Raw genomic sequence first — 27,066 nt, forward strand, 5'->3', positions numbered from 1 at the left:
TGGTAATCAGAAGAAGTGTGTTCCTGGATCAGGGTCCATTTAATGTCTGTATAGTTTTTATTAATTTTTATTTCAGTTTTAGACTTATCTGGATTTGGTAATCAGAAGAAGTGTGTTCCTGGATCAGGGTCCGATCTAATGTTGCATTGGAAAAACTGGCACAAAAGTAAAACGGATTACCTGATCCAATATAAACTGGGATTTCCAAAGCCAGATCATTCTGATCTGGATTTAACTTATTTAACAAGTGGGCCCTGGTGAGAAGCACGGTGTCCCAAAAACGCCATAATAATGCAGCTTTCTATCTGACTTAGAGATTTGCTTTCGTTTTCTTTTCTTTTTATTTTTTAACACAATATAATAACCAACTTACAGAGCAAAATATAAATGTATCTGGCAAGATTTACAGTTTTCTAATATCGCAGTCCATGTTACATGTCAAATGAAAGCATATTATTAGTGAAGGGGTAGGAACACGGTTCAGTTTTTCACGGTACTTTAATCTTAATGTTGTGTTGTTTGTGCAGGACGTCCAGTATCTGAGGGAGGATGTCCATGTTGAGTAAAGGCTTGTCCATGTCATCGGTTCCTGTGCTCAGTGACCCGATACTGCACCTCATCCTCGCTCTGTGTTTGGGTTTGAGTGATTGAAGAGATTCTGCCTCAAATCCAGTGTGTCTCTCATCAATCCCCAGAATAAACATCAAGCATAGCGTTAGTTCTGGCAGGTCACGTTAGTCAAGCTCGCATCAGCTGACTCTCAGCTGATCCCCATCAACCTATGGGAATACGACACCTATCTAAGTATTCATATATAAGGTCCCACAGTAGTATCAGCAGTTTTCGCATTGCTCAATAGCTAATTACCCTTCTCCATCCCCAACTCCTCCTCAATTCATTTATGTTGGTTCTGTTCTGTTTACCCTGGGGGGGTTATCGCTGCTCTCCCTGCTCTCATCCATGCTAGGCTGCATGGATGCGCAGGGAGTTCTTGCCCAGAACGGAACCATACCGCCAATCCAAACTATGCTAATTGTCAATCATCTTTGACGATAGTGGTCCTGACAGAAGTAGAGTTTCTTGCTAGCTGCAGGCACCACAGCAGCAAACCAATGAGAAAGCAAAGCATTAAGCATAAGATGGCATTAACACTACAGGGGGAAGTCGTGGCCTAATGGTTAGAGAGTCGTACTCACAACCCAAAGGTACCGTACCAGCAGGGATTGTAGGTGGGGGGAGTGAATGTACAGCGCTCTCTCCCACCTTCAATACCACGACTGAGGTGCCCTTGAGCAAGGCACCGAACGAACCAAAAAAATGGCTGCCCACTGCTCCGGGTGTGTGTTCACTGCTGTGTTTGTGCACTTTGGATGGGATAATGCAGAGCACTAATTCCGAGTATGGGTCCCCATACTTGGCCACATGTCACGTCACGTCGCATTATAAACCCACTCAAAGCATTGATCAGAGACACAGGACGCAAAATCAGCATCAGTGAGCTCATCGATGGACCTTTGGGCTACTTCTGCAGGAACATCATGGCTTTATTCCTCTGTAGCCATTGTCTTAAGTACTGGATGCTGCAGTCGCAGTGGAACGGGTTCCCAGATGGTGGAGCTGGTCTAAACGCCCTGGAGTTACGGTGGTCAGGAGGTTATTCTGCAGCAGGAGTTTGGTGAGGGGCAGTTCACCCTCAGACCTTCGGGACCGTAAAGTCTTGCACCTGCAGGACAACTAAGCCTAACCCTAACATGTGCAAAACCGAGCACAAGAGAAGAGTCAACCCTGAATTAATGAGCATTCTGGGTGTGAGAAAACAATTATTATTTATTTTTTTTGTTCAGTAAAATAGGGCAATTTGTGTATTATTATGCTTATAAATTGCACTCTTTGCTTACATAGACGCTAAGTGGGGCATCAGGGGCGTGGCTTTTTACTTTTTATACTTTAATAGGCTACTGCTAAATCCTTGTCTTATGGATATCACCATATAGCTAAACTCCAGGAAAGTGGCCCTTCAGGAGAAGGATCGGACACCCCTGAATTAGGTGATTAAAACTAGCAAAGCCAAATTAAACTCTTTTGATCGAATCGGTCAAACAGGTTTGCGAAAAGGTCTGAAAAAGTTTGTTATTCAGTTTGATACTTTCAGTCGGTTCACTCATGCAATGAGTCCTTTTCACAGTGGATATAGGACAGAAAACAAAAGAGCTGGATGAGGTGGATATTTACCCACAATCCATTGTAGGAAACAAAACTTGCAGACTTCTAAATGTGTCGAGGACAGCTCTTTGTGTGAGCAGCTTATGAATATTTATAACCAACATTATTAAAATAGCACTAAGCTTGTCTCTACAAAGTTATTTCCACTATACTGTATATACACTCTTAAAAATAAAGGTGCTTCACGATGCCATAGAAGAACCTTTTTGTCTAAATGGTTCCATAAAGAACCTTTAACATCTGAAGAATTTCTGTTTCACAAAAGGTTCTTTGTGGTGAAAGAAGGTTCTTCAGATTATAAAAAGGTAAGAAAGAGATGGTTCTTTAAAGAACCTTTGACTACATGGTTCTTTGTGGAACCAAAAAGGGTTCTTCTATGGCATCGCTTGAAGAACCTTTTGAAGCACCTTTATTTTTAAGAGTGTACACAACTGAAAAGACGATAACTACTGTAACTTTAGCGTGATATGCACAAGTTACCAAAAAGGAAAACTATTTACATATGTAAAAATGTATAACCATCCACCTTTTGATATGTCCAATATGTTTCTATTTCAATAGGAAATCCGTCAGCAGTTTGAGGAAAACTCTTCATCATGTCAGTAGCATTTTGGATTCTATCAGAGGGAAGGACAGATTGGTAAAAGTCTTAAAATAACATGTGAAAATTGAAAAAGTCATGGCAACAGGCAGACCTTTAAGCAGAAATGCCTGATTCTACATTATGCAAAAAGTTTGTAGTTACAGTACTTTCTTGTTAAGGATGCCAATACAGGGACCCCAAAATGTGCAACTTCAGCCACACTTAAAATGTCTGCATTCTCTTCAATTCTGTATGGATAATGGATGTAAGACTTACCTTAGAGCATGTGATTGAAAGCAACTGAAGATGTGCAATAATCAGCCTGGCTTTTAGGCTGAGAAGTACATCCACAAGTGTTTTGTCTTGCAAATGCTTGTGTATATGAAAACAGGCATCACTGGCGCTGTAAACCATAAACGGCTGATAATGTTTGGATTGACCAGTGAGAGCTCTAGGAGCATGGAGGCTCATGTGATCATCACAAGAGGACAAGACTATCTGCTAACAGCATGTTTATATCTGGAGTTGAGATGAGTTCAAAAATATCGAAAATGAAATAACTTGCTCTATATGATGAAAGACCAATATTTAGCAGTGCATGCCACCAAAACGAAAGACTCAAATCCAAAACATGCACTCAATCAAAATCAAAGTTAAATGTGATAACAATAGACTACTGAATGCTTTTCTCTGGAAGACTTAAATAAGCTTGGACTGTCTAAAAAAAAAAAAAAAAATAAATAAACACCCAAGAACAACATCAATAACAAATCACAGTTAAAGCCTAGCCGATCACTTTGACGTTTCAATGTAAAAACACTTGTTCGATGAGAATCTATACGCCACTCTGATGAAGTAATAGTAAAGATGCTCCAGCCATGACCACGCCATCATAACAGACATGTTGCACTTAAAAACAAACAAGAACAATCCATAAAATATAGAAAAATAATTCCGTCACTGACCCTCAGAAGTCCAGGGTTTTCCTCCAAAGGAAAAGAAAAATATGAAAATAATAATAAAATCTGAATAATTTATTTAAAAAGTTACTCCAGACATGCAAACATATTTTTAACATCTCTGTAAGATTCATATAATGCTGTACAACTTCACTGTAGTAGAGCAGTTCAAAGTGCCACATAATACTGCATTTGTGCTTTATAATAGATCACAATGGAAGGTTTCTAGTAGCCTACTTCTTTAAATATGACCTCAATTCAAACTGACCAAGATATTGTTCTCAAAAAGTTGTGAATACATGTTTTACAGTATTCTATAACATCGCTTTTTGCTTACAATGGTTTCAGTTACACTACTGTACTACACACGAAACATAGAGGGTGCAATGGTCATTGGCACGTTCATTTATGATTGTTAAGACAAATGTAGAGCTGTCATCTACAACAAATACAGCGTTAGAACATCTACTCTCTCATTCTGCTAGTTTGAATGAACGTGAATACAGGCAAACCTACTATTTTGTTGTATGTTTTTAAAACCTCCACAGGGCAAATCTAACGAAACCCGTCAAGGGGATCAAAAAAACCTGTCAGGAAAAAAAAAATACAAATAAAAAATATTCATATTTTGCATAAAGGCAACAAAATCCATATTTAGGACCATTAAGATTTTTTGCTGATATTAAGCACAATTAAACACACTTCTTAATAAATAATAATAATAATAAAAAATTGCAATTCCTATAAGAACTATATCACTGCAATGTGAAAAAAAATGTATCATTTAAATGTAAAAATATTTGTGCAGCATGGTTGCTGGCTTTAATGTATGCTAATATTAATTGAAAAATGTTTGTTTTATTATGTTTTCCAGGAACAGACTAAAAACTATTTGATGATGATAATAATAATAATAATACTGTTGTTATTATTATTATTAGTATAACTTTAAAATGCATTACAGTAAGACAAAATGTGTCACGAAAACTAAGTTACAATGCAATATTTCTTAATGGTCCTTGGTATTCTTTATGCAAATGATAAATTCTTGTCAGAATTCTAATCTTGTGACATACACCCGTAGGCAGAATGCTATAAGTATGAGAGACATCAAACACAGATGCTGTTTTTGCACATGCGCCGCTCTGTTGGGATTGGCTGGTATGGCTCTGGTATGGTTTTGCTCATCACGTGTCTGTTTAAAGCTCACACCAGCGCGCTCTTCTCTGTTTTGGGGCTGATGGTTATTGCACAGCGCGTGTGAAAGCTGTTTGAAGAGGTACAGGCCGCACTAGTGGGGAGCGGTGATACGGTGGAGGATTCGTGACTGCTGTCGAAAAGTGACCCGAGTTTGGAGTTTGGAGCGCTGTGTCTGTCAGGAAACAGATGCTTCTGGAAGGAAGGTTCTCTCTGATGCAGAGGAAGACTGCTAAAGATGGAGCCCTGTGAGGAGAGGCGTGTTTAAAGCCATTCATCTTACACTTCAAGTCAACAAGTGAAGTAAATACAGACATGTCAATGACTGCACCCTTTTACAGAAGCTTTGCTTTCCTATTTTCATTTTCTCCTTAGGTTTTTAAAAAATCATTGATGAAAAGTTGTCTTTTATATCAGTCACTTAAATGCTGTTTTAGCAGCTCTAAATCTGGTCAAGAGTTGGGATCAACCTTTAAAGCCTGAACAGAATCATGCCAATTTATTGAGACGGTCTTCGCTGCAGGCTGTAGTCATAGTAATCTGAACATGCATGCTTTTGTTTCATTTTGACAGGAAACTGGTAGTAAATTGGAGACTGTCCTTCAGAGTGTTGGTATTACATTATTGCACTGTACTTTCATTATTGCAACTGTACTGTTGGAGTTGTGTGACAAAAGTGTTATGAGACACTTTTCCTTTAGACAATTTGAGACAACTTTGAGACAATTTTCCTTTATTTTTTAAATTTACACACAGCATCTATAAAATGCATCATTCCTGTGAGAGGTCAAAAAAATGTTGTGCGCAGTTGCATATCCCTTTAGCGTGTTTACAAAAGGCATGAACAATCCTGTATATAAAATACATGCGCTCTGTTTTTTTCTATGGTTCTGTTTTAATGAATGAAAAAACACTCCAGACAATTCTGTGAAAGCATGAAATATAATGCAATGCAAACCAGACTGAAATCCACATTTGACTCAGTCTTCAAAGGTCCAATCAGCATGGTCCGATGAGACTTGCAGGGACACCAGGCATTTGATTAAAGAAGAGCAACTTGGGTAAAAATGTTTCCAAAAAAAAAAAAGTTTCACTCAGTGTCTGTATGTGTGAGGTTCATCAACCATCTAACAGACACAAGTGAAAGCCCCTTTAAAAAAAGAACTAAAATAACAGACTTGCGTGAACATAAAGAAGCCATCATCAGACTGTTTGCAAAAAAACATGCATGCTTAAAAATAAGCACCAGGTCTTTCTGAGCACCTGTACTTACAGACAAGCACCAGTTTCAGTAGGCGAACAGTTCATGCATGCATGTGAGCAGGCGGGCAGGTTAGGCATCAATAAATATGTTACAATAAAGAAAACAATGGACCATTTTAACCCATGAAGCACAGAAGGTGCAAAGAAATGTGCATTACACATTATCAAATCAAATAATTCCCTCCCACTGCCTACTTACTCCTAATTTGCTGTCTAGAGATCCTGCACTGGTACAGCGCTCATGCTTGCCTGACCGAGACATGCAGTAGCATAGATTAGAGGTGTACATCACACCTGTAACACAGCACGCTGAGTCTTTCTGAACTTTCTGGGTCATTATCCACAGTAACTGACTGCCAGTTTGCTGTGTATACTCCATCTGTGCATACTGCTGCCTTTCATGAGCCATTTTAGCAAATACACACAAGCCAAGACACATGATGCCCACAAATACTTAAGACTGAAAGAGCAGTTTCAATGCAATATGAACACAGCACACTGAAGTAGAGTTTTTGTGCTTTTGCTGTAATGCAAACTGACCTGAAAAAATTACATGCAATTTTTTTTTTTTTGGAGGATGGGATCAGAAAAGGTCGGCAAAACAGGACTCAAACTTGGGACGCCCAAAGTGCAATGGTGTTATATGTTGGCACACAGCCCACAAGGCTATCGGTACTGACAGCTCCTCTGCATTTCAGTTTTCTTTCTGTTTGCCTGTTTCCCATTTAGTTTCCTTGTTTGGTAATTAGTTCCTTCTGACCTGCTGTTTTACCTTGATTATGTTCCTGTTTTATAAGCCCTGTTTCCTCAGTTCCTTTGTCTGTTCTCGTCTATATTTTGTGTGGTTGTGTTTCCCAGTGATTCTCCAGAGTGCTCCGGGTTGGATTTACGATTGAAGTCATTTTTTTGTAATTTCTTGTGTTCATGCACTTCTTCACAAGAGAAGAATTGACTCAATGAGTGTTGACTCATTGACTTGCAGTGTTTTTTTCCCCTTTTGATTATGGAGTTGCCAGCCGTCCAGTTACTGGTGTGCCTGACTCACTTCCTGGACTGCTTGCTGTGTGTCTTTTTCTCCATGACTTAGTGAGTGGTCCAAGGCCCGTCTTCCGGTGGATGGGCCAAGGGAAGATTTCGCCATGTTTGTGGAGTGGGTGCTGGTGAACAATGGATTGGCCTTTACCAACAGTCCCACTCTCGATCCAGAGCTGAGCCATCTGAAGCCCACTGCAGACGGAGATCCCAAACCTGCTGCTATACACAAGTGAACCATGCGACTGGAGCTGCCATCTCCCCAGACCCTGAGCCTCATGAAACGTCTGACCAGGTGTATGAGCCGGCAACATCGTCCGTCATCATGGGAGTCCTTGTGGAATTCGAGGGTATGGAAAGAAGCTCCACCCACACTCTCGTCACTGAAGGTGAGCTGGCGCTGGCCTCTGAGCTATTTTTTTTTTATGTTTTGGAAGAAGATGATACCCTGTTTCTCCTGACCCCGCTGGTTCCACTCAGCTCAGAATCTCCTGTGTCTCCACTGGTCCTGCCCAGCTCAGAGTCTTTGTTGTCGCTGGCCCCACCCTGCCTCCCACTCCTTCCTCCTCTGCCTAAGCTTCCCAATTCTTTGGCTCTGTCTCCACTGGCTTCACTCAGCCCTTCAGCTCCTCATTTGCTGACCTGGATCGACCTTAGGCTTCCTGTCAGCCAGCCCCACCTTGGAGTGTTGACCCTCTGGCTTCCCCTCAGTCCTCTGACATTTCAGCTACTACTTGGCTTCACGCTCCCACAGCTCCACCGGGGTCCATCAGTACTCAGACTCCATTAGGCTCCCTCGTCCCTCCGGTTCCAGCTTGGTCAGTCATCGACCTGCCTATACCACGGTCTTCCAGTCTTCTGGCTACACCTTGTCCTTCAATCCCTATGCTGGGCTCCTCCTTCCCTCCGGATCCACCTTGGTCCTCAGTCCCACCGAATCCATACCAGCCTGCCGGGCCCCCGTTTCCTCGGTCCCACAAGCCTGTGGATTCGTCTTGGCCCCCCCATGCCTCCGGTGTCACCCCAGGTCTCCATCTCTTCGTCTGTGCTTAGGTCTCCACTTCAATTGGCTCCGTCTCCATCGTTCATCCCCATGGTGTCGAGGGCATCTCCACCATGGCAAGAGTCCTGGAGCCCCACATGAGAGTTAAGGAATCCCCAACAAGAAGAACCACAAGAGTTCACAGATAAAGCCTGCAAATCTTCAATCCTTTTGAGAGATGTCAGGGCCACTAACAAAACTCCTCCTGACTCGAATGGCTCAAACGGAGAAGGCATCAAACCTTCGAAGACTAAAGAGAATTCCCAAGATGGAAAAAAGAAGGCTGGAAATGCCTTAGATGTCTAAGCTTGAAACAGGAGACAAGTGAGTGTCTCCCCAAAGAAACACCATTAACAGGGACATACTGAGCAGCAATACCCTCTACACACTTCTTGTACAAATGTAGTTGAGGCCGCACCTGCAGAAAAACACTTCCCAAGGAGCGTCACCACTGAACCAAAAGGGAAAGGCTGAAATGGATCTACCTGGACTCTTCCCGCACTCTCATCAAAACTGCTGGGAGCAGGTGTATTAGCGGGAAAGAATACAGAGTGCCAGAACAATGGAGGAGACAGAGAAAACCAAAGGGGGCAATGGGATGTTCTGCTGAAAGCCATTTTAAACCTCAGCTAAATAAGACTGTCAGTCTGAGGGTGCAACCTCCATTCTCCAACATCCTGAAACGCCACATCCTGAGCATGAAGTTCATTGTACGCAAGTCCTGGATCGTCTGCAAACTCTTGTCCTTTGTGGAACAAGTCCTGATTTGCAGTCTACCAATAACAACTGAGTGACACTAGGAAAACCCATGAGCTGCGAATGCAGTTTTACATTAAATTATTTACAATGGAAATTAATTAGGTCAATCCAAAGATGTTAAAACACTTGTGTAGCCACAAGAAGAAAACAATATGTTTAACAAGATTTTGGTTTTAAATCACTAACTACCTGCTTATTGGACAATTTAGCGATGTATAAACCCTATTGTCACAAAGCAAGGCCAGACACAACAGGTAAGTGCAAATCAGGATGGTTTATTGACTGGGTAAGGGGATGACTGGAATAGGTGAGTTAAAGGCAGGTGAGTGTCAACACAGTGAATGGTTCCAGGGTGCTTATCTGAGTTCTGATGGTGAGGATCGGATGCCGGTTACGTTGGAGATCGTGGAACAGTTTCCAAGGAGTCGTTGGAGGATCGCGGGAGGAACAGCAGGTAATTCGTTCTAGGAGAATTTGGCAGAGAGAGTCCAGAGCAGTTCGTAGGAGTGAACGGTAGACCGGACAGTGAGTGACTGTGCTGTGTGTGTATTTGTAGTGTGGCTTGATTGGTGACAGCAGGTGCGGGTGATCAGAACTCAGGTGACTGTGATCGGGTAATTATTCTGGATGGTGACTGAAGTGACTGTGATGAATCCCTGACACCTATACACCTTAAACCCTAAAATTACTTTTGCTTTTAGAACCTCCTAAGTCTGAGCAGATTTATTTTAATCAATATTATGCCACAAATGCTGTTCAACTGAACTGAACCCAGAATATTCTTTTAATAACACATCATTTGAGCAGGACACCATTCTAACACTTCCATGATTAAATGTTACTTGTGAAAAACGATTCAGAATATAAACACTGGACCTATTCACACCACGGATGAACATTTGTGTGCTATCCTTTTTTTTCTTCGTTCTGTGAATACAAACTGCAAACACTGTAGGACCCATACTGCAGGCGTCTAATGCTACCAGTGAAAAATAATTTGTAATATATTTATATGTGGAAAGATTAGGTTTAAGAAACTTTAAGAAATGTTTAAACTTGAGGAATATCATTCTACATAGGGAATCAAACAAACAAAACATAATGTACTTTCTGGTTTTGCTGACCAGAAAGGCAAATCTGTTCATCAGTACATCAGATCCACTGAACTCACCTGCTTCAGAAAGGTCACGCAGGGAGCTACTGAGCGCGCTCCGCTTTAGCCCCTCCCCCATGGCATACGTGTCATCCAGACTAGTGCGGCCCATGGTGCCGTTTCCGCTCTCTTTCTTTAGGCCCGACATACTGGGTCTGACCACTCCTTTCTGTTTCTCCAGCTCAGCTACAAACATTTAAACACACATACAGTCAAACGTATAGCAAACATTTCCAAAATAACATTGTACGTTGACAACATGCAAGAGTAATACAGCATACTTCTCTATATTAAAGGGGCCATATGATGTTGCTAAAAATAACATTATTTTGTGTATTTGGTGTAATGAAATGTGTTTATGCGGTTTAAGGTTAAAAAAACACATTATTTTCCACATACTGTACATTATTGTTTCTCTTCTATGCCCCGTCTTTCTGAAATGCGTCGATTTTTACAAAGCTCATCGTCTGAAAAGCGAGGTGTGCTCTGATTGGCCAGCTATCCAGTGTGTTGTGATTGGCCGAATACCTCAAGTGAGAGAAAGGAAAACTTGAAATCATATCATATGACCCCTTTAAAGCTAATGTCAGTTTAATGTGCTTTATTTCCCATAACATACTAAAACATATTTAGCATATAATCAGATGGCCCTGGAGAGAGAGAGAGAAATAATAAGTCAAATGAGAAAAATGGTAACTCAAATGAGAAATTAAACATAGGGGGAAAAAATTTCGAAGAATGTTGTTAGATGTAAAAATGCCACAAATTCTGATCTGACATTCATATAGGAGTCACAATGCAAGAAATCAGACGCATATCTGATTTATTTTCACACTAGAAAGTGGCCCGGATCGGAATTGAAAATAGATTTTGAATGTTTATATGGTCATCCAAAAAAAAGCTGATTTGCGCCACACTGGGATTCTGATTTGGGAACGTAGCCTCTGAGTCTGACCCTTCCAATCAAACATGTAAATGAGCATTATAATATGATTGGATGAGCTTGTCGCATGTGAAATGAGTAACCGCATTCCTGCAAAGCTGAATATGCATCAATATGTAAATATGGACAATCATATGTTAATGAGTCCATGACTGTGAATTCACAGATTTCATGAAGTTCATGAAGATTTCAGATTTTTGCAGTATATAAAAGAGGTTTTCCTCTCTTTAATCCTAAAAACTGTGATTCTGCATCTGTTACTTCTACTGATGCTCAGCAATGTCTGAAAACTACATTAACATGGGCAGCTCAAAGAAACCTGGTTTGGTAGCGGTGAGGATGAGGAAGAATAAAGGTCTGTTTACACTCTATCCGGTACTTTTCCATTTCCTGGACCTCAGAGATGGACTCGCGCAGATCGCTGGTGAATTTCTTGCGGTCCTGAGAGTTGGGAGCATTGAAATTGATCAGGACTTTGAAGTCTGCACCAGGAATGGCTGAAGTCAGCCGGATACCATTTGGATAGACTGAGAAAATACGAAAAATGAGAAAGCAACTTTTCAACTTTACGGCATAAAAGCAATATGAAGGGAAATAAATTAACTATGTATTTATTTGGATTCTTTAGGCTAATTCACACCACATTGACGGCACTCCGTCAGGTTTTGTCTGATCAGTGTGTCTGTTGGCGTCTGTCGGATCTTGTTTTCACCGGTTGAACATGCTGAAGCAGCTCTTGAATGTCTGAGAATCGACGCACTGTAATCTGGTGATTGTCAGTGCAGTGTGAATTGGCCTTTAGGTTACATGTAGCAATTACAAAGGACTAAGAGTGCCATGAAATGAAGGAATAATTTCTTCAATCAAATCAAAAATGTCAATAAATCACTGAATGAAACTACATAAATGTATCACTTGCAGCAACTTTAAGTATATATACTTATTGTCTATCTATCTGAGAAATTATTTGTTAATTTACATTACAATGGTTGAAGTAATAAAAATGATTATTGATTCCTTTTTTTTTTTATGCCACTTTTTAATAGCTCTTCCATTCAGAAAGATTGGCTGTGTTCGTATTTCTTACACTGGTTCTCAAAGAGCATCACTTGCATCCCGTACAGAGAGAAAGATTGCCTGAAACTATACGTCACTGAGTTTTTCTTCTTCTGGAAGATCTTGGTAACCTGTCACAAAGTTGCAGAGATCACAGTGATCAGCATCAGCACATGTGTAGATATTTGAGTGTTTAGCTTTAATAGATGTGGTAACGTGCTAATATCATTTGTTATGTGTATCTTATTGATCTCTCACCACCAGCAGGTCATTAAACAGGAAGATCTCCCGCTGGTGCTGCCCCAGTTTCTGCAGTCTGTTGGGATCTGGGACCTCGAACAGTCTGCAGTAGCACACCAGCCTGCGATGGGCCTGAGACAGCACCTGTAACACACACACACGTTTGCTTCTCTATCACGGTGGGGACTTTCCACTGACGCTGAGCTATGATATTTTCTCTCTTCTATTGTTTTTATATAGACCTAGTTATAAAACTATAACCTAACACACCCTTACACTTTATTTACTTTTTAAAAATATTGTTTTCACAAATGAGGATGTCCCCAAAAAGAGGAAGCTTTGTCAGATTTAGCTCGCCTATTAGGACAAATTTAAATGGATAGTTCACCCAAAAATGAAAATTCTGTCATCATTTACTCACACAGAAACATGTGTGAGTTTCTTTTTTCTGCTGATTACACACACACAAAAAGATATTTTGAAAAATACTGGTAAGCAAACACTTGACGGTAGCCATTGGCTTCTATAGGATGGGGGGGAAATGCTATGGACGTCAATGGCTACAAGCAACTGTTTGGTTACCAACATTATTCTAAACAAAGTCCCTTTAAGACAAGTCATGTCACTCGGCGGCCATCTTTGAAACGCCTCTCGGGCATGCAAGTGCAGCTCCTATCTCTTTGAATGGGGAAACATACAATTCTCCAAAATTGTTCACTAAGCTTAAGATTAAATTTCATATTTGAAATCACCAATGAAATCTGACAACTGTCTCATAAATGCTGTTTCTTTTGCTCAAATAGCGTTATAAAGAGCTTAGTTTTCAGGCTAGATCAGCCAGTGCGCATGCGCAGTCCTAAGCACACGTCTCAGAGCGCTGACTGTTTCTGTAGCAACCGGGACTTCTAACGGCAGCTGCAGTGATGCACTGACTTTACCGATTAGCGATTGGCTCTTTCATTCAGAAGGCGGGGCTTCGTTCGATAGAGTGGCTATACTGAGCGTTGCATTTGTCCCCATTCAAAACTATACGAGTGACACGTCTCGGGTATTCTATAGTCTTTATTCTAAATATCTTCTGTTGTAACAACTTTTCTAACAATTTGAGGGTGAGTAAATGACAACAGAATTTTTTTTTTTGGATGAACTATCCCTTTAACTACTGTAGACACACACACACACACACACACACACACACACACACACTCAGACACAAGCATTTCACTCAGCTTTTAACTCTTGGAAGTGACTTTTTTGTGAATGTCAGATTATATTTGGTTCTGTTACCAAATCTATACCTACTGTATCAGTATTTAAATACTGTATGTTCTACATCCAGCGCAAAATATGCAGTGTGACTTTAGGCTCAGATAAGAAAATGATAGATGCAAAGTGCCTGTAGTAGTGAAGTAAAGGAGTAATGATGCTGTATATATGCATCATGAAGTATACTTACACATCCAAGGCCATGGTGAAGTGATCCCATCTGTAATGTAAGAGGAAAAGTCAAGATTCAAATGTGTCGTATCTGAATTGTTGAAGAATGATCAGACCTCTTATACTACAACTGATAGACTCATTATCCTCAGTAATTACATGGATAGTGTTTAATCTCTGAAATTCTGCCTGGGGATTAAAAACAAAAGTCTGGATCTTCATAGAGCAGTAGTATGTTGAACCTACTTGCTTCTTGCCCACAATGAGTTTCTCCACCTTCTGCACCTGAGTCACGTGGTCATCATTGGTTTTGAGCTCCTTCTTCTGGATCCGCTCGTAAATCCCAACCAGCATCTCCCGAGGGATGTCCTCGCCATCATCAACCCCTTCCAACACATACACAAGACTGCCATTACAGCTGAGGTATACAATAAACACTACACATGTATCTGTTTTGTTTCCCTATCTATCCAGTGTTCAGTTGAGCTGTGAATGTCAGCTCATTTATTAGCATGAAAACAACAGTGTGTCTCAATCGAAACCTCGCAGATTCTTGACAAAGTCCTCAAGTTTCATCTTTCGTTCCAGCTTGACGTTGGGGCTGTACATGTCTGTGTTGAGGAGGATGATGGCGAAAGCCAAGATGAAGATGGTGTCAGGGTTTCTGAACTGACGGACCACATCAGGGTTACAGATGCAGTAGCGCTGGCTGAACAAAGACACACCACAGATCACTGTAACTCTGATCAATCATGTTAGCAAACATTACAATATGAAGCAATGAAAATGATCTAGTGCTGCTTGTTTATCTTTCTACCTTGTGTAATTGTCATTTCTAAGTTATTACACTTCATAATGATTTAAAAAATAAACATCTGCAGTTCTACTGAATGAATGATTGTTCAGTGTATGTCTGTACGCTAGATGTATGTTCTGTGATGTGATAACACACCTGAAAGCCTCGATCAGGCGCTCCACCTTCTGTGCCTCGCCCTGAACCCGGATTTGAGCCTGGAATTTCCTCAAAGCTTCATCCAGCTCCATCACTGAGAAATCCAGCTCATCCACCACACAGCTGCAACAGACACACGACATGTCAACACATGCCTGCTGCATATGACAACTGCTAATGTGCATGAACAGGGTACAAGAAAAAGTGTCTTTGTTCAATGCATTATCAGTGAAAAACAAAATTGAATAATATGACTGGGAGCAAAAGAGTTGCAAGTAGCTAGGTGACAAATGTTACTTTGTTTACTTAGTTACAGGGTTGAATGGTTGATCTTGACGAACACAGTCAGCAACACGGTTTGTGTAACAATGGACAAAATGCAATGATATTATTTACTTGTCTTACCAGAAGGGGTCCAAATGATGTCACTTTGTTCAAATTAGATATCTGATGTGTTTAAATCTAGCTACTGTATGATAGGTTAATATTTATGTGAGCTAGTTTTGGGATTTATGGGACTTGCATGGGATTTACGTCTGTAATTTGTACCTGTGTGTATTTTATTTGTGGAAAGTGGCAATTATAAACTATGAAAACGTAGACGTATGAATTAAAAAAAAAAAAGAAAAATGTGAATACATACTCTAAAACATCCCTGTTGAACTGCTTCTGTCTGTTCCCGAGGAATTCCCCAATCATTTGTCTACTCAAGCCTTTCCTCTGCAGCAGGAAGTGGGCCACACCTACAGGTGTGTCAGGAATAAAGCCCCTCTCCGTCAGGTACTGGATGCCCTTCTCTGGCTTTCTGAAAGTACATCAGCAGGTGAGGCTAAACTCTCATCCTACTGAACACTCAAAATCATACCACATCATAGTCGGTTTAAGGCATGCAAAAGGAAACATGAATGCAATGCAAAACATTATTTGAAAAAAAAAAAGTCCTAAGAGTTATAAGACATCTTTGTGTGTTAACCACAGACAGTCCCTCTGAAAAAAGCTAAACACCATACACACACAGTTTTGATTTGTATGATGTACTCTCACTCCAGTGTGGAATACAAGAACTTCTCTTTTTTATATTTACATTTGACACACACTTTCATTACTGTGCATGTCTGGAAATTAGAGAGTGAGCAGGATTATATGTTAGAGAAAACATCAAATAATGGTTCTGAATAATAATAATGATTACTTGTTTCCATTTTGTTATCTGTTTTTGTTCAGCTTTCTCAGTGCAATCTGTGTTTCCTTGAGTGACTAGCCTGAATGGTGAACTTAAAGGGGTCATATGATGTTGCTAAAAAGAACATTATGTTGTGTATTTGGTGTAATGAAATGTGTTTATGCGGTTTAAGGTTCAAAAAACACATTATTTTCCACATACTGTACATTATTGTTTCTCCTCTATGCCCCGCCTTTCTGAAACGCGTCGATTTTTACAAAGCTCATCGGTCTGAAAAGCGAGGTGTGCTGTGATTGGCCAGCTATCCAGTGTGTTGTGATTGGCCGAATACCTCAAGCGTGTGACGGAAATGTTACATCAGAGTGAGCAGAGGCGGTGTGCTAGAGTGAGCTGAGGCGGTGGGCTAGAGTGAGCTGAGGCGGTGGGCTAGAGTGAGCAGAGGCGGTGGGCTTGCGGCAACCACATGTGACGACCCCGGGCTGGACTCTGCTTCGTACACGGTGAAAGCCAATCCGGCGATCCACAGCACGAAGTTGAAGTATTCCCTCAGCGACCAGCACGGATCAGCTCCAGGCATGACGAAGCAGATATCGTCCTCTTTTGGAAGACCAAACAAAGTAGTTTCGCTTTCACAACGAAACACACAGTGCATTCACGACATGGCGGCGGCAACAACAATACCACAGCGAGAATAAAAGTTACGCCTTCTTTCTTTGCGTGAATATTTGGGCGGTGTTATGCAAATCTTCCCACATCGTGAGGTAGACATGTGGGGGCGTGTTAGAACGAGCCGTTTTAGGGGGGCGTGGCTGACTCTTAACTTTTATAAAGAATATCTCTTTGGATTTGAGACTTTAGTCTTTGCAACTTTACAGATCTTCTTTATGCACCATATTAAAATATTAATATTTTAATAACTTGTAACACTCCAAAGAGAAAGGAAAAATTTAAATCACATCATATGACCCCTTTAATATTTGAGTTATTTGATAAATTGAACTGCAAAAGCTTTAAAATGGAACATAATGTTTATCTGTAATTAAATAATTTTTATATTTTCTTTTTATTTATTGTTTTTCAAACAATTTGCATCCCCTTATGATTTTATTGGCTTACAAAGATTAAAACTACATTTGCTTTTACTGACATTGAAATATCATGCTTTCACTGTTTAGTTTAGTCTAAAATGCCTTTTCGTGGCAGATTATGTTTCTACAGTTTCTGTTATGCTGTGGCATTTCATAGTTATATAAAAATGCACATAAATAACATGATGTTTTAGGATAAATGACTGTTGGTTTGCTAGGCTGTAATTGCATATTCTGAACTGAAAGTAATAGTTAAAGATCCTGCAGTCACTGGCCTGCTACTGTGAAAATGTGATTTCTTGAAAGTTCAAAGTTTTGTGAAAATTATATAATTCCCTCTACAGTCCCACTAATTCTAAATTACGATAAAATTGGTGATAAAATTAGTGGAAATACACCTAAAAAAACAAATGAAATAATAATAAAAAAGATAAGGCTGAAGGAAAATATAAAAATAAAATATAAAAATATAATATTTATGTGTAATGACTGAAATACATACTTATTGAAGAGGTTGAGGCCAATGCGGTATTGTCTCTTGCGCATGATATCGCTGCTGAAGGCCGGAGAGTCCCAGCTGTTGCGAGTGTCTTTGTGGTAGGTCTGTTTGCTGAGACTCTCGTCTCTAGATGGCAATTCTGAGTTTATCGTGTCAATGGAGTTTGAATTGCTGTTGATGCTGTCATTGTCTCCGTCTGAGAAGTCTGACTCGGACTTGCTCTGCCGGCTGCCGTTGGTGGCCAGGTGGCTCTCCAGCTGCCGGTGTCGAAGCGGCTCTTCGTCTCCAGAGAGCGAGGGGACTCTAGGAGGTAGTCCATGTGCGACTGGTTTGGGACTTGCCCGGGGGCCTGCTACAGTCTGTTCGTGAATATTTAGTGGCTGGAGCAAACCATGCTCAGAGCGACCGCTTACATCTGCGCAGCTGTCGCTGGGAGGCTCGATGGTCAGCAGGGGTAACTCTGGCCCCTGGCATTCGAGGGAAGGAGTGTCCGTGTCCACCTTGTCCTCCTTGGCGTCCATGGACCAACCGATAGCCTGCATGCGCTGCTCAGATGCGGAGCTGGAAGGCTGAACCAGTGGAGAGAGCTCCTCTTCATCGATGAAGAGCGTCACGTCACAGATCTCATCCAGCTTGTGCTGCTCATGGGGCTCATCATCCGGCTGCATGCCCTCTTCACAAAGCGCTTGCTCAGGATGCATCTCCTCTTTGTGCAGACTACGACAGTTCAATGCGTCATCGATCGACTCGGCCAACGACTTCACTTGCCTTGAGAAAGTGTCCTCTAGCTCTGTGATTGTGTCTGTCAAGTCGTTTTGAGTTTCTGGGGCTTCCAAAATGACTGGAACCATCTCTCCGGCCTGCACCATACTGCCTCCTACTTGGCTGACGTCGTCCAGGAGAGACATTCGCCTCCCCTCCAAAACAGAGCCGTGGGCTTTCTCAGGCCCCTCAAAGGAAAGCTGCATCCTCATGTTGGACAGAAGGATCCTGCGGGTCATGCGGTTCTCCGACATCAAGCTCCTGAGGCGCTCAAAGTTCTTGTTCATCTGGTATTGGCGGAAAGCTGTCTGGATGGTGCGCGCTGCATGGCGGGTTATGAAGCGGCCTCCGTATTTCCGCTCAAGCATTTCCACCTTAGAAAACCAAGAAACATATGTGACCCTGGAGCACAAAAGCAGTCTTAAGTCGCTGGGAGATATTTGTAGCAATAGCCAACAATACATTGTATGGGTCAAAATGATCGATTTTTTTTTTATGCCAAAAATCATCAGGATATTAAGTAAAGATCATGTTCCATGAAGATATTTAGTAAATTTCCTACTGTAAATATATCAAAACTTAATTTTTTATTAGTAATATGCATTGCTAAGAGCTTAATTTGGACAACTTTAAAGATGATTTTCTCAATATTTAGATTTTTTTGCACCCTCAGATTGCAGATTTTCAAATAGTTGTATCTCAGCCAAATATTATCCTATCCTAACAAACCATACATCAATGGAAAGCTTATTTATTCAGATGTATAAATCTCAATTTCAAAGAATTGGCCCTTATGACTGGTTTTGTGCTCTAGGGTCACATATGATTAAGACGGTATCATAACAAACCAGTTAGGATTAATTAGAAGTTACAACACAAATTGTATAAACAATATAAACTTCATTTTAATAGTCCACTTTAGACATTCTACTAACTATAGTGTAAGAAATTTTGGTAACACTTTAGCTTAGGAACCGATTCTCACTATTAACTAGTTGCTTATTATTAGCATGCATATTACTAGCATATTGGCTGTTTATTAGTACTTATAAAGCACACATTAATGCCTTATTCTGCACGACCATATTCTAGATCCCTTAATCCTACACATACCTAAACTTAACAATTACCCAATTAACTATTAATAAGCAGCAAATTAGGAGTTTATTGAGGCAAATGTCAAGGTTAATAGTTAGTTAATAGCAAGAATTGGTCCCCAAACTAAAGTGTGACCATAATTTGGCAAATATGTCAACTAACTATCATTAATTTTCAACTTCATGTCAACTAACTCTCATTAGAGTATTAGTAGACTGTTAGTTTAGGGTTAGTATTAGTAGAATAAGTTTATATGTACTTGCAAAGTTACTTACAGTCAGTAGAATGTGTGTTGTGAATCATCAAAATATTTTTTGCAGATATTAAGCAGACAGTCTTCTAATACTGTAATGACTGCTAGTTGGCATGTAGATGCAAAGTTACTTTTTATCAACAACATTGTGTTTGTGTGTGTGATTCAAATAGTGGACTATCAAAATAAAGTGTGACCCAATTTTTGAAACACACACACAATGTTGTTGTGTTGTTGATAATCATGATTGTGCAAACTGTGCAATGCAGCATAGGCTGGTTCAAAGCTCTGGTCCACTATTAATTTGACACTGTACCTTCTTGTCCTGCAGGTCTGTGGAGAGCTCATAGCTCTCAGAGAGGGAGCGCGAGCGCTTGATGGCCTCCTCCTCTGCCTGCTTGCGGAGGATGGACTGAGAGTGCTGTAGTTTGGGCCGCTGCGGGCGCTGAGGGCCTGGCTGGACGCTGTGGCCGTACACTGGGCTTTCAAACTGCTCCGGACTCAAGGAAGAACTGTGTGTGACAGGGCCTCGGTCATATCCTGTGCTGGTGTCCAGGGAAGGGCCGGGCTCGCTGTTTTGAACACCCCCCTCCACACTAGTCAAGACAAGAAGGCAAATTAATGAATGTAAAAATACACATTTACAACCTTTACATGGTTCAATGGGTCACATTCACTAACAACACACTCAGAATCATGATGGAACAGTCAGTGGAGCGCCAGTGAAGTTTCTTGTTGGAACAATCTGTGGCATAATGTAACAATTCCGTCAACATTAGCAGGTGAAGTTACATAAATCATGCTGTTTAAGATCACTGCAAAGCAAAGATATACAATTTTCCTCCTCTTCCTTTGCAGAATTAGATGCAGTGTTCTGACTATTTGTAAGCCACTACAGAAATGTTCACAGCATTGGCATGCTATAAAGCATCACCTTTGGTTGTGCTCATATTCAACACTTGTGAGAACTACTCCAAGTGCTGCTGTCAGTATATTTTGGCAGTCAGGTGAGACTTAAGTAAACAGGTGGCACACTGCATACGTGTCAAAAGATTGGATCTATGCGAATGCAGCCTTCATTGTTCAATTTAAAAAGATAACAGTGTATAAAGAAACAATTAGGGGTGGACGCACTCCATGTGCTTCTGCACTTGATTCTAAGTTTCAAACTAAATTTAGAACAAATTTAATTGTAAACTTATTAATAATCACGACTTTGCCTTAAAGCTATTATACACACAGTTTTTAGGCACAAATAAACAAAAAACATGCATGTTTCATTAAACGCTGTTAATATTTGAACAACTCGTAAGCAAGCAAAAAATATTAAATAGCCAAGATATATTAGTGGTGCTTGCTAGGGAAAGAGATATTTCAAAGAGACATTATGACCTGGTGGGGTCCATCTGGATTTGGTCTAGTAAGCAACCACATTATTACCTGCCAGAAACCCCTAGCAACCAAAAAGAGACTCCCTAGCAACAGTTTTTTTGGTAGAAAATGTATAAAAAAATTCTAACCAAAATCCAACCATTTAGGGGCAAAAGCAAGAAAATATAAACAGAACAAACAACTTCTGAGAGCAGACTTGATTAAAAATCTTCACGTGTGATAGCTGAAACTTAAAGGAAAAAGCAGTGGCATGACACATTACAACTAATAATTATGTCAGCTGTTTAAAGGCCTAATCAGAATGAATTCAATCAAATTCTCGCAAATAAACTCAAGTGATCAAGTTAAGAGAGTTGTCTGATGGTCTGTACATCTATCTAGCACATGCTTAGCACACAAACTCAGTAAGTGAGCCATCCCTGTTGAAAAAAAACAGCATATGCTGGTTAGGTATGTTTTGACGCTGGGATGGTGGTTTAAGCTGGTCCTTTGCTGGTTTATGCTGATCATGTGCTGGCAAAGGACCAGCTTAAACCAGCAAAAGGACCAGCATAAACCAGCAAAGGACCAGCTTAAACCAGCAAAAGGACCAGCATAAACCAGCAAAGGACCAGCTTAAACCAGCAAAAGGACCAGCATAAACCAGCAAAGGACCAGCATAAACCAGCAAAGGACCAGCTTAAACCAGCATCCCAGCGTCAAAACATACCTAACCAGCATATGCTGTTTTTTTCAACAGGGATGTGTCTGTGGATAAGTTGTTATAGTCTTCAGTCAGAGTATATATTTTCCATATTTAGGTACATGAACATTACTCACTAACTCTTACTCTTTGCAGAATTTCGACGTGAATGTTGTCCAAAGAAAGATCTCCTGCCAAAGAAGTTCAGCTTCTTCTGCTTATCTGCCATTGTAAGCCACAAGTTCAAAGGGCAGCTCAGTTTCCTGCAGAGAGCCAAAGTCTGCTCTGATGAAACCAATCATTTACACACAGCACATCACGCTCGGCGTAGAGTCACGAACTCGCCTGCATGCACAGGATTTTACTCAAATAATGCAGAAAAGAAACTTCCTTCAACAACTTCCTCCTCCTAGTTTGAGGTTGTCATGCCTCTAGTCACATGCATCACTGTACAAACAACTGTAAACTAGACCTCACAATGCAGCGGGAGCGGCTGAAGGCAAATGTCAACTAAGCACACCTTAGCAAGTGAAATACAACTATTAGGCTGTTCTAACTAATCAAAAGACACACTAGCAATGCTTCATCCTTAAATATAATATACTTTCAGTCTTTTAAGTTAGGAAAATTAAATATATAATAATAACGAATATATTATTCTGTTGATCAGGTTTTTTTAGAATGATATCAAATGTAATGCTAGAAGGCTAGTCATAGCTTTAGTAAGTAGTAGTAAAAATAGCATTGGTATTGAAATATCAGTGCTTGCAATCGACTTTTCAACCTTATATACAATACAGTACAGAACTGTTTATGACTCATTGTGATGCATTAAAAGGGACTAGAGGTGAAAGATGAGTGCCGTGTCCACACATTCACACAGAGTACATGCAGTCATAGAGATGTGCTGTAGACACAGTGAAATTCACACTTCTTGTATAATATCTCTCGAGCCGAATCTCATGCACCATCTGTCCTGGCAAACACTGACACGTTCCTCTCTCTCGCGGGTGGCCAGCCTGCCAGTGCTCAAACACAAACGCCAGCACACCGTTTAGAAACCATGCTGCTCGTGTAAAATCAGGCTGAGGTGGGGAAGAATTTCAGTGTGCATTTACTGCTAAACTGCAACATATATAGGATTTAACATTTTTAACATGTAAAGTATAATTATGCAGCATCCAAAATTTAGTTGATAACTTAGCTTATCTTAAAGTATGGCCACAGTCCCTGTCATTCACTGACCAACTTTTGTCACTTGTGTCAACAGTTGCAAAGCAGAGCTGAAGTTTGCACAAATGATCAGCGACATGGCGGTGGCCAATAGGAGTTCACATAGAGGTCCGTGTGACACAGATGAGTGTCTACTAGCAACCGACAGCACGAGCTCTCTGTGATCCCCAGTGATTGAACTGCTGTCAGTGTGACTGCAGCATGAATTAATTCAGTCCTCACATACAGTGAGACAGACAGAGAGGCAGATCCAACGAATTGACGGAATTACAATGTACTGCAACAACTTCAAGGATGTTATGCATTCCTATCCTCTATCCTTATACGAGCAATCTCTAGTGTGTGAAGACTCTATTCAGATTCAATTGTCAGTACCATCACAAACTATGGGCCACATTTACTGAACAGGGCAAAACAGAGTAAGCTGCAATCCCATAAAAGCACAGATGTGAGTGGTAGATCTACTGAAATTAAAGAATGCAGTGCATTTCCATACTGACCAGAGCAACCTACCAAGAGCAGCACAGATTAGCATAGGATCGCAAACAAGCAGAGCCGATGATAATCAGGTGTGTAACAACACAGGCACAAAATGGCTTAAGACATGCTTTTTTGGGGGGCATTAAATGATGGCACATACCAGAAAACTAACTACTGCAAACCGTAGTAAATCATATTGCATAATTCCTTTAAATAGTCTCCTTCCATAAATTTTGCATCTGAAAGGGAAACTCCTACAAAAGCATATGTACAGTAATTAGGTCAGCTGCAAAAATAACTGTGCCCGTGCCTTCTCATTGCTAATTTTTTACTGCGTCTTTACTAAATCCTGACAGTAGCTTTTTTAATGCCAAAAAAGGGCTTGCACTGACACAAGCTATTAGTAAATCTGGCTCTCAATCTGAATCCGAAATTCATATTCCATCAGTACATCAAAATTAGCCAGAGAAATTCTATCGACCATTTTATGTTTATCACATTTGAATAGGTTCTCATAAACAACTATTTCAATGTAGATACTTCACCAGGAACGCCTCTGTAAATAAGGTTTAAACTAGTGATTTGAGTCTTGGCAAAACTCTGTGAAAGTGTGCGTGTGCTCAAGCGTGAGTGACTCAGGCTCTTCTAGTGAAGTCATTTCCCCATCATAGGCCACATTAAGAAGGAACAGCTGCTGTATGATTGAGGGGGAAATGAAGAACGGTCTAAATGTCATTTCCTCTTGCAGTCTCACAGACTCACAGAGCCCTACAATCTGAATTGTGTTTCTAACAGTAAATTAAGATTGGCCACCAAAACCACAAAAGATTTCCACAAGAAAACTGAAGGGGAAAAAAAAGTGTTCTCTCACGTTGCATTGCAGTTCTGGAGCTGTGTCTATTAATAAAACAAACTAGTACCTCAATGCAAAATTCCCAGATAAAAAACCCTGATGGTATTAGAATTATTTAATTTCATTTGCCATTTTTGTTGTTGTTGTTATTTGTGTGTGTGTCTGTGTGGAGTGTGTGTTTGAGCATGCTGGTCGTCTCAAGTGGATTTCCATATGTGCCTACATCACACTGCAGACCAGATGACCCACTTGCAGTTTTACTGTAATGTGACATAAAAGTTTTAATACTTCTTGAAGCCACTACATATCCTACATAAGAGCTCCTCTTGCAGACATTTTGCAATTAGTCATTGAATTACTGGATGATAAAATTCAACCAAAGAAATCACACAGGCATCACATAACCACCAATGTTACAATAAAAACAACATGTTTGCTGATTTGTAGTTTTGCTGCAGGGCTGTTGGCACAGGATATGATGTGGCTGTTCTGTGTCCTCCAGCAAAGGAAGCAGCCGTTCCCTGCTGATCTTTCTGGTGTTATGTTATCTAGCTCAGCACTGCAGACATGTGACAGACAAAAACACAACACACAAGTGTTGAACTGAAAGCTCAGGCCCTGATTTCCATCATCACAGGGGAAAAAAGGTAATAAAAAACACAAACAGCAACTTTAATGTGAAAATTCGTCCAGAATGACGAATGCCTCATGGCCTTCCAATAGTTAACAGAGAAGCACAGACCTTCCACAACAACACTGGACATTATAAATAAACCATAACATGAAGCTTTAAAGCACTGCTCTGCATGAAAGTCTTGAATAAGATGTCTAAACTCAGCCGAGGACATCTCTAACTAATAAATAACGCAAATATATTCAGGTTCATGCTTTCTAAGAACTCTGTGTTCGAGACCTGAAAAATGGGCTAAAAAAACACCGTCATTAATGTGATCATCTCATAAATATAGAGCAATGCTTCTGTCAGCACACATGACCATTGCTACAGGGACCACAGAATGAAGGAAACCGGTGCTACATTTACATAAACCACGTCAACAGCACATCACAAGCTTCTATATACACAGGATTTTCAATACACACATTATATTCCACTATTTTACAGCACTTTGAAACATTTATTGGCTTAATTCGGATGTACTGTAACGTGACAAAGGCCACTTCCAGTAACATCACTGAATACATCAATATAAACAAATATTCTTTAATGGCATTCGTTTTACACTATTATCAAACCGCATTGTTTAATCATTCGTTCAGACCTAAACTTGCGCACAAACACTAGTTATAGTCCAGTCTTACCAGCTGTCCAGCTCCAGCTCAAGCAGAGACTGTGTTTTCTCTGAGTTGCACTGCAAACACCACATATCTGCAGAAGAACACACGTCCACAACTCAACCATCACTGGATCCGAGCGCTCCAGGGCTCTGAGTTCAGCACAAGAACAGCTCTACTGCTCTGAGAGACCGAGCCTGTCTCTCTCTCTCTCAGCATGAGGGGGCGAGGTCTATCTCTCACATCCACCAAGAGGAATCCCACCGACAGACTTGATGCCAACAGCTTATGAAACGCAAACCCTGCTTCAGATGTACAGTGAAAGAAGGCGGGAGAGAGGGAAGGAACCAGTGAATGAGTGAACACTCACAGGGTGACTTCTGCACGGGGCGGCGGTGGAATGCAAGTGGGAAAAAGAGGAAGCAGCTCTATTAATAGAGCCTTTCAGAGAGTGAGAGAGAGAGATTGTCCTGTTCAAACTCTCCAGCTTCTGCTGCTCTGCTCGGACGATCATGTGTTTATGTGCTTCATGTCTACCGCTTTGTGTGTTTAGACTCTGAAAAAACAAATGCACACTGTTTCTCAGCGTCACAAAAACATGCTGCACGTTTTTAGAGAGAAAAAGACGTTGAGTATTATTTGACCTTGTTTCAGTGACCTTCCTTTGAATATATATGTGAACACATGCCTTTATAGAGGTTGTCTTGATTCTTTTTCTTATATTCTCAGTTTCTCTCTTTTTCTGTTCTTATGGTTACACTTGTAAGAGCATACAGCCTTACAGCACGTAAACCAGTTCACCGAATCAATGGAAATAGATTTTATACAAAAATCTACATCCTTTATTGATTAAACTAAATAATTATTATTTCTCATTACAAACACCAGTTATGCAGATAAATATAAAACGTTTCCCCTTATTCTATAAACTTCTGTCATTTCTGCCATCTGTATTATAAATATTTATGTGAAAACATAAAAGCGATATTTACACATAAATTACACAGCTTTAACATAAACACATACACTTAATGTAAATAATAAACTGCATATTTAAACAATAAACTTAAATAACCAGCATATTTATTTACATAACCTGCATATTTGTTTTCATATTTAATATTGATAAATATATAAACCTGGTTATTTTGTATTTAAGATACATTCAGTTTATTAGTATTATTACAGAAATTGTACCTGTTTCATTTATGTTTCACTAACAAATATGCACCACATTAAGTTTATTAGTTTATGTTACAATATATTTAGTTTTAACATAGTAAACAAAGTAATAACTTATTAATGGAGTATACTGGGCCCTACATATTTCATTACATTATAAGGCATCATTAAAGCAATAAGCCCCAAGAAGCCGTGGTTTACAGTGAATTTATAACAGCTAAGGGGCGTT

The 27,066-nt window shown here is 40.2% G+C and overlaps 1 protein-coding gene and 1 pseudogene across 3 annotated transcripts; both read right to left on the bottom strand.

The window, feature by feature from the left end:
* Window positions 1-488: 488 nt before the first annotated feature.
* On the bottom strand, window positions 489-2,243 carry LOC107684900 (platelet glycoprotein IX-like; annotated as a pseudogene).
* Window positions 2,244-4,705: 2,462 nt separating this feature from the next.
* LOC107684883 (IQ motif and SEC7 domain-containing protein 1-like) lies at window positions 4,706-25,845 on the bottom strand. 3 transcript variants are annotated; one of them, XM_016481258.1, is made up of 13 exons: window positions 25,683-25,845; window positions 20,039-20,318; window positions 17,613-18,745; window positions 15,483-15,644; window positions 14,840-14,962; window positions 14,430-14,596; window positions 14,134-14,273; window positions 13,907-13,936; window positions 12,469-12,594; window positions 12,242-12,341; window positions 11,520-11,681; window positions 10,230-10,397; window positions 4,706-5,208 (listed from the first exon to the last, which is right to left on the bottom strand). In XM_016481258.1, exons 1-13 carry the CDS (start codon window positions 25,745-25,747, stop codon window positions 5,195-5,197), a joined length of 2,670 nt encoding a protein of 889 aa, XP_016336744.1. In that variant the 5' UTR covers window positions 25,748-25,845; the 3' UTR covers window positions 4,706-5,194. The 3 variants fall into 3 exon arrangements, with proteins under 3 accessions (XP_016336744.1, XP_016336743.1, XP_016336745.1); XM_016481257.1 differs by lacking the exon at window positions 25,683-25,845 and adding an exon at window positions 21,934-22,042; XM_016481259.1 differs by lacking the exon at window positions 4,706-5,208 and adding an exon at window positions 6,150-6,474.
* Between the last annotated feature and the right edge of the window lie 1,221 nt (window positions 25,846-27,066).

This window comes from Sinocyclocheilus anshuiensis, unplaced genomic scaffold (genome assembly GCF_001515605.1).
Source record: "Sinocyclocheilus anshuiensis isolate Anshui unplaced genomic scaffold, SAMN03320099.WGS_v1.1 scaffold429, whole genome shotgun sequence".
NCBI lineage: Eukaryota > Metazoa > Chordata > Actinopteri > Cypriniformes > Cyprinidae > Sinocyclocheilus > Sinocyclocheilus anshuiensis.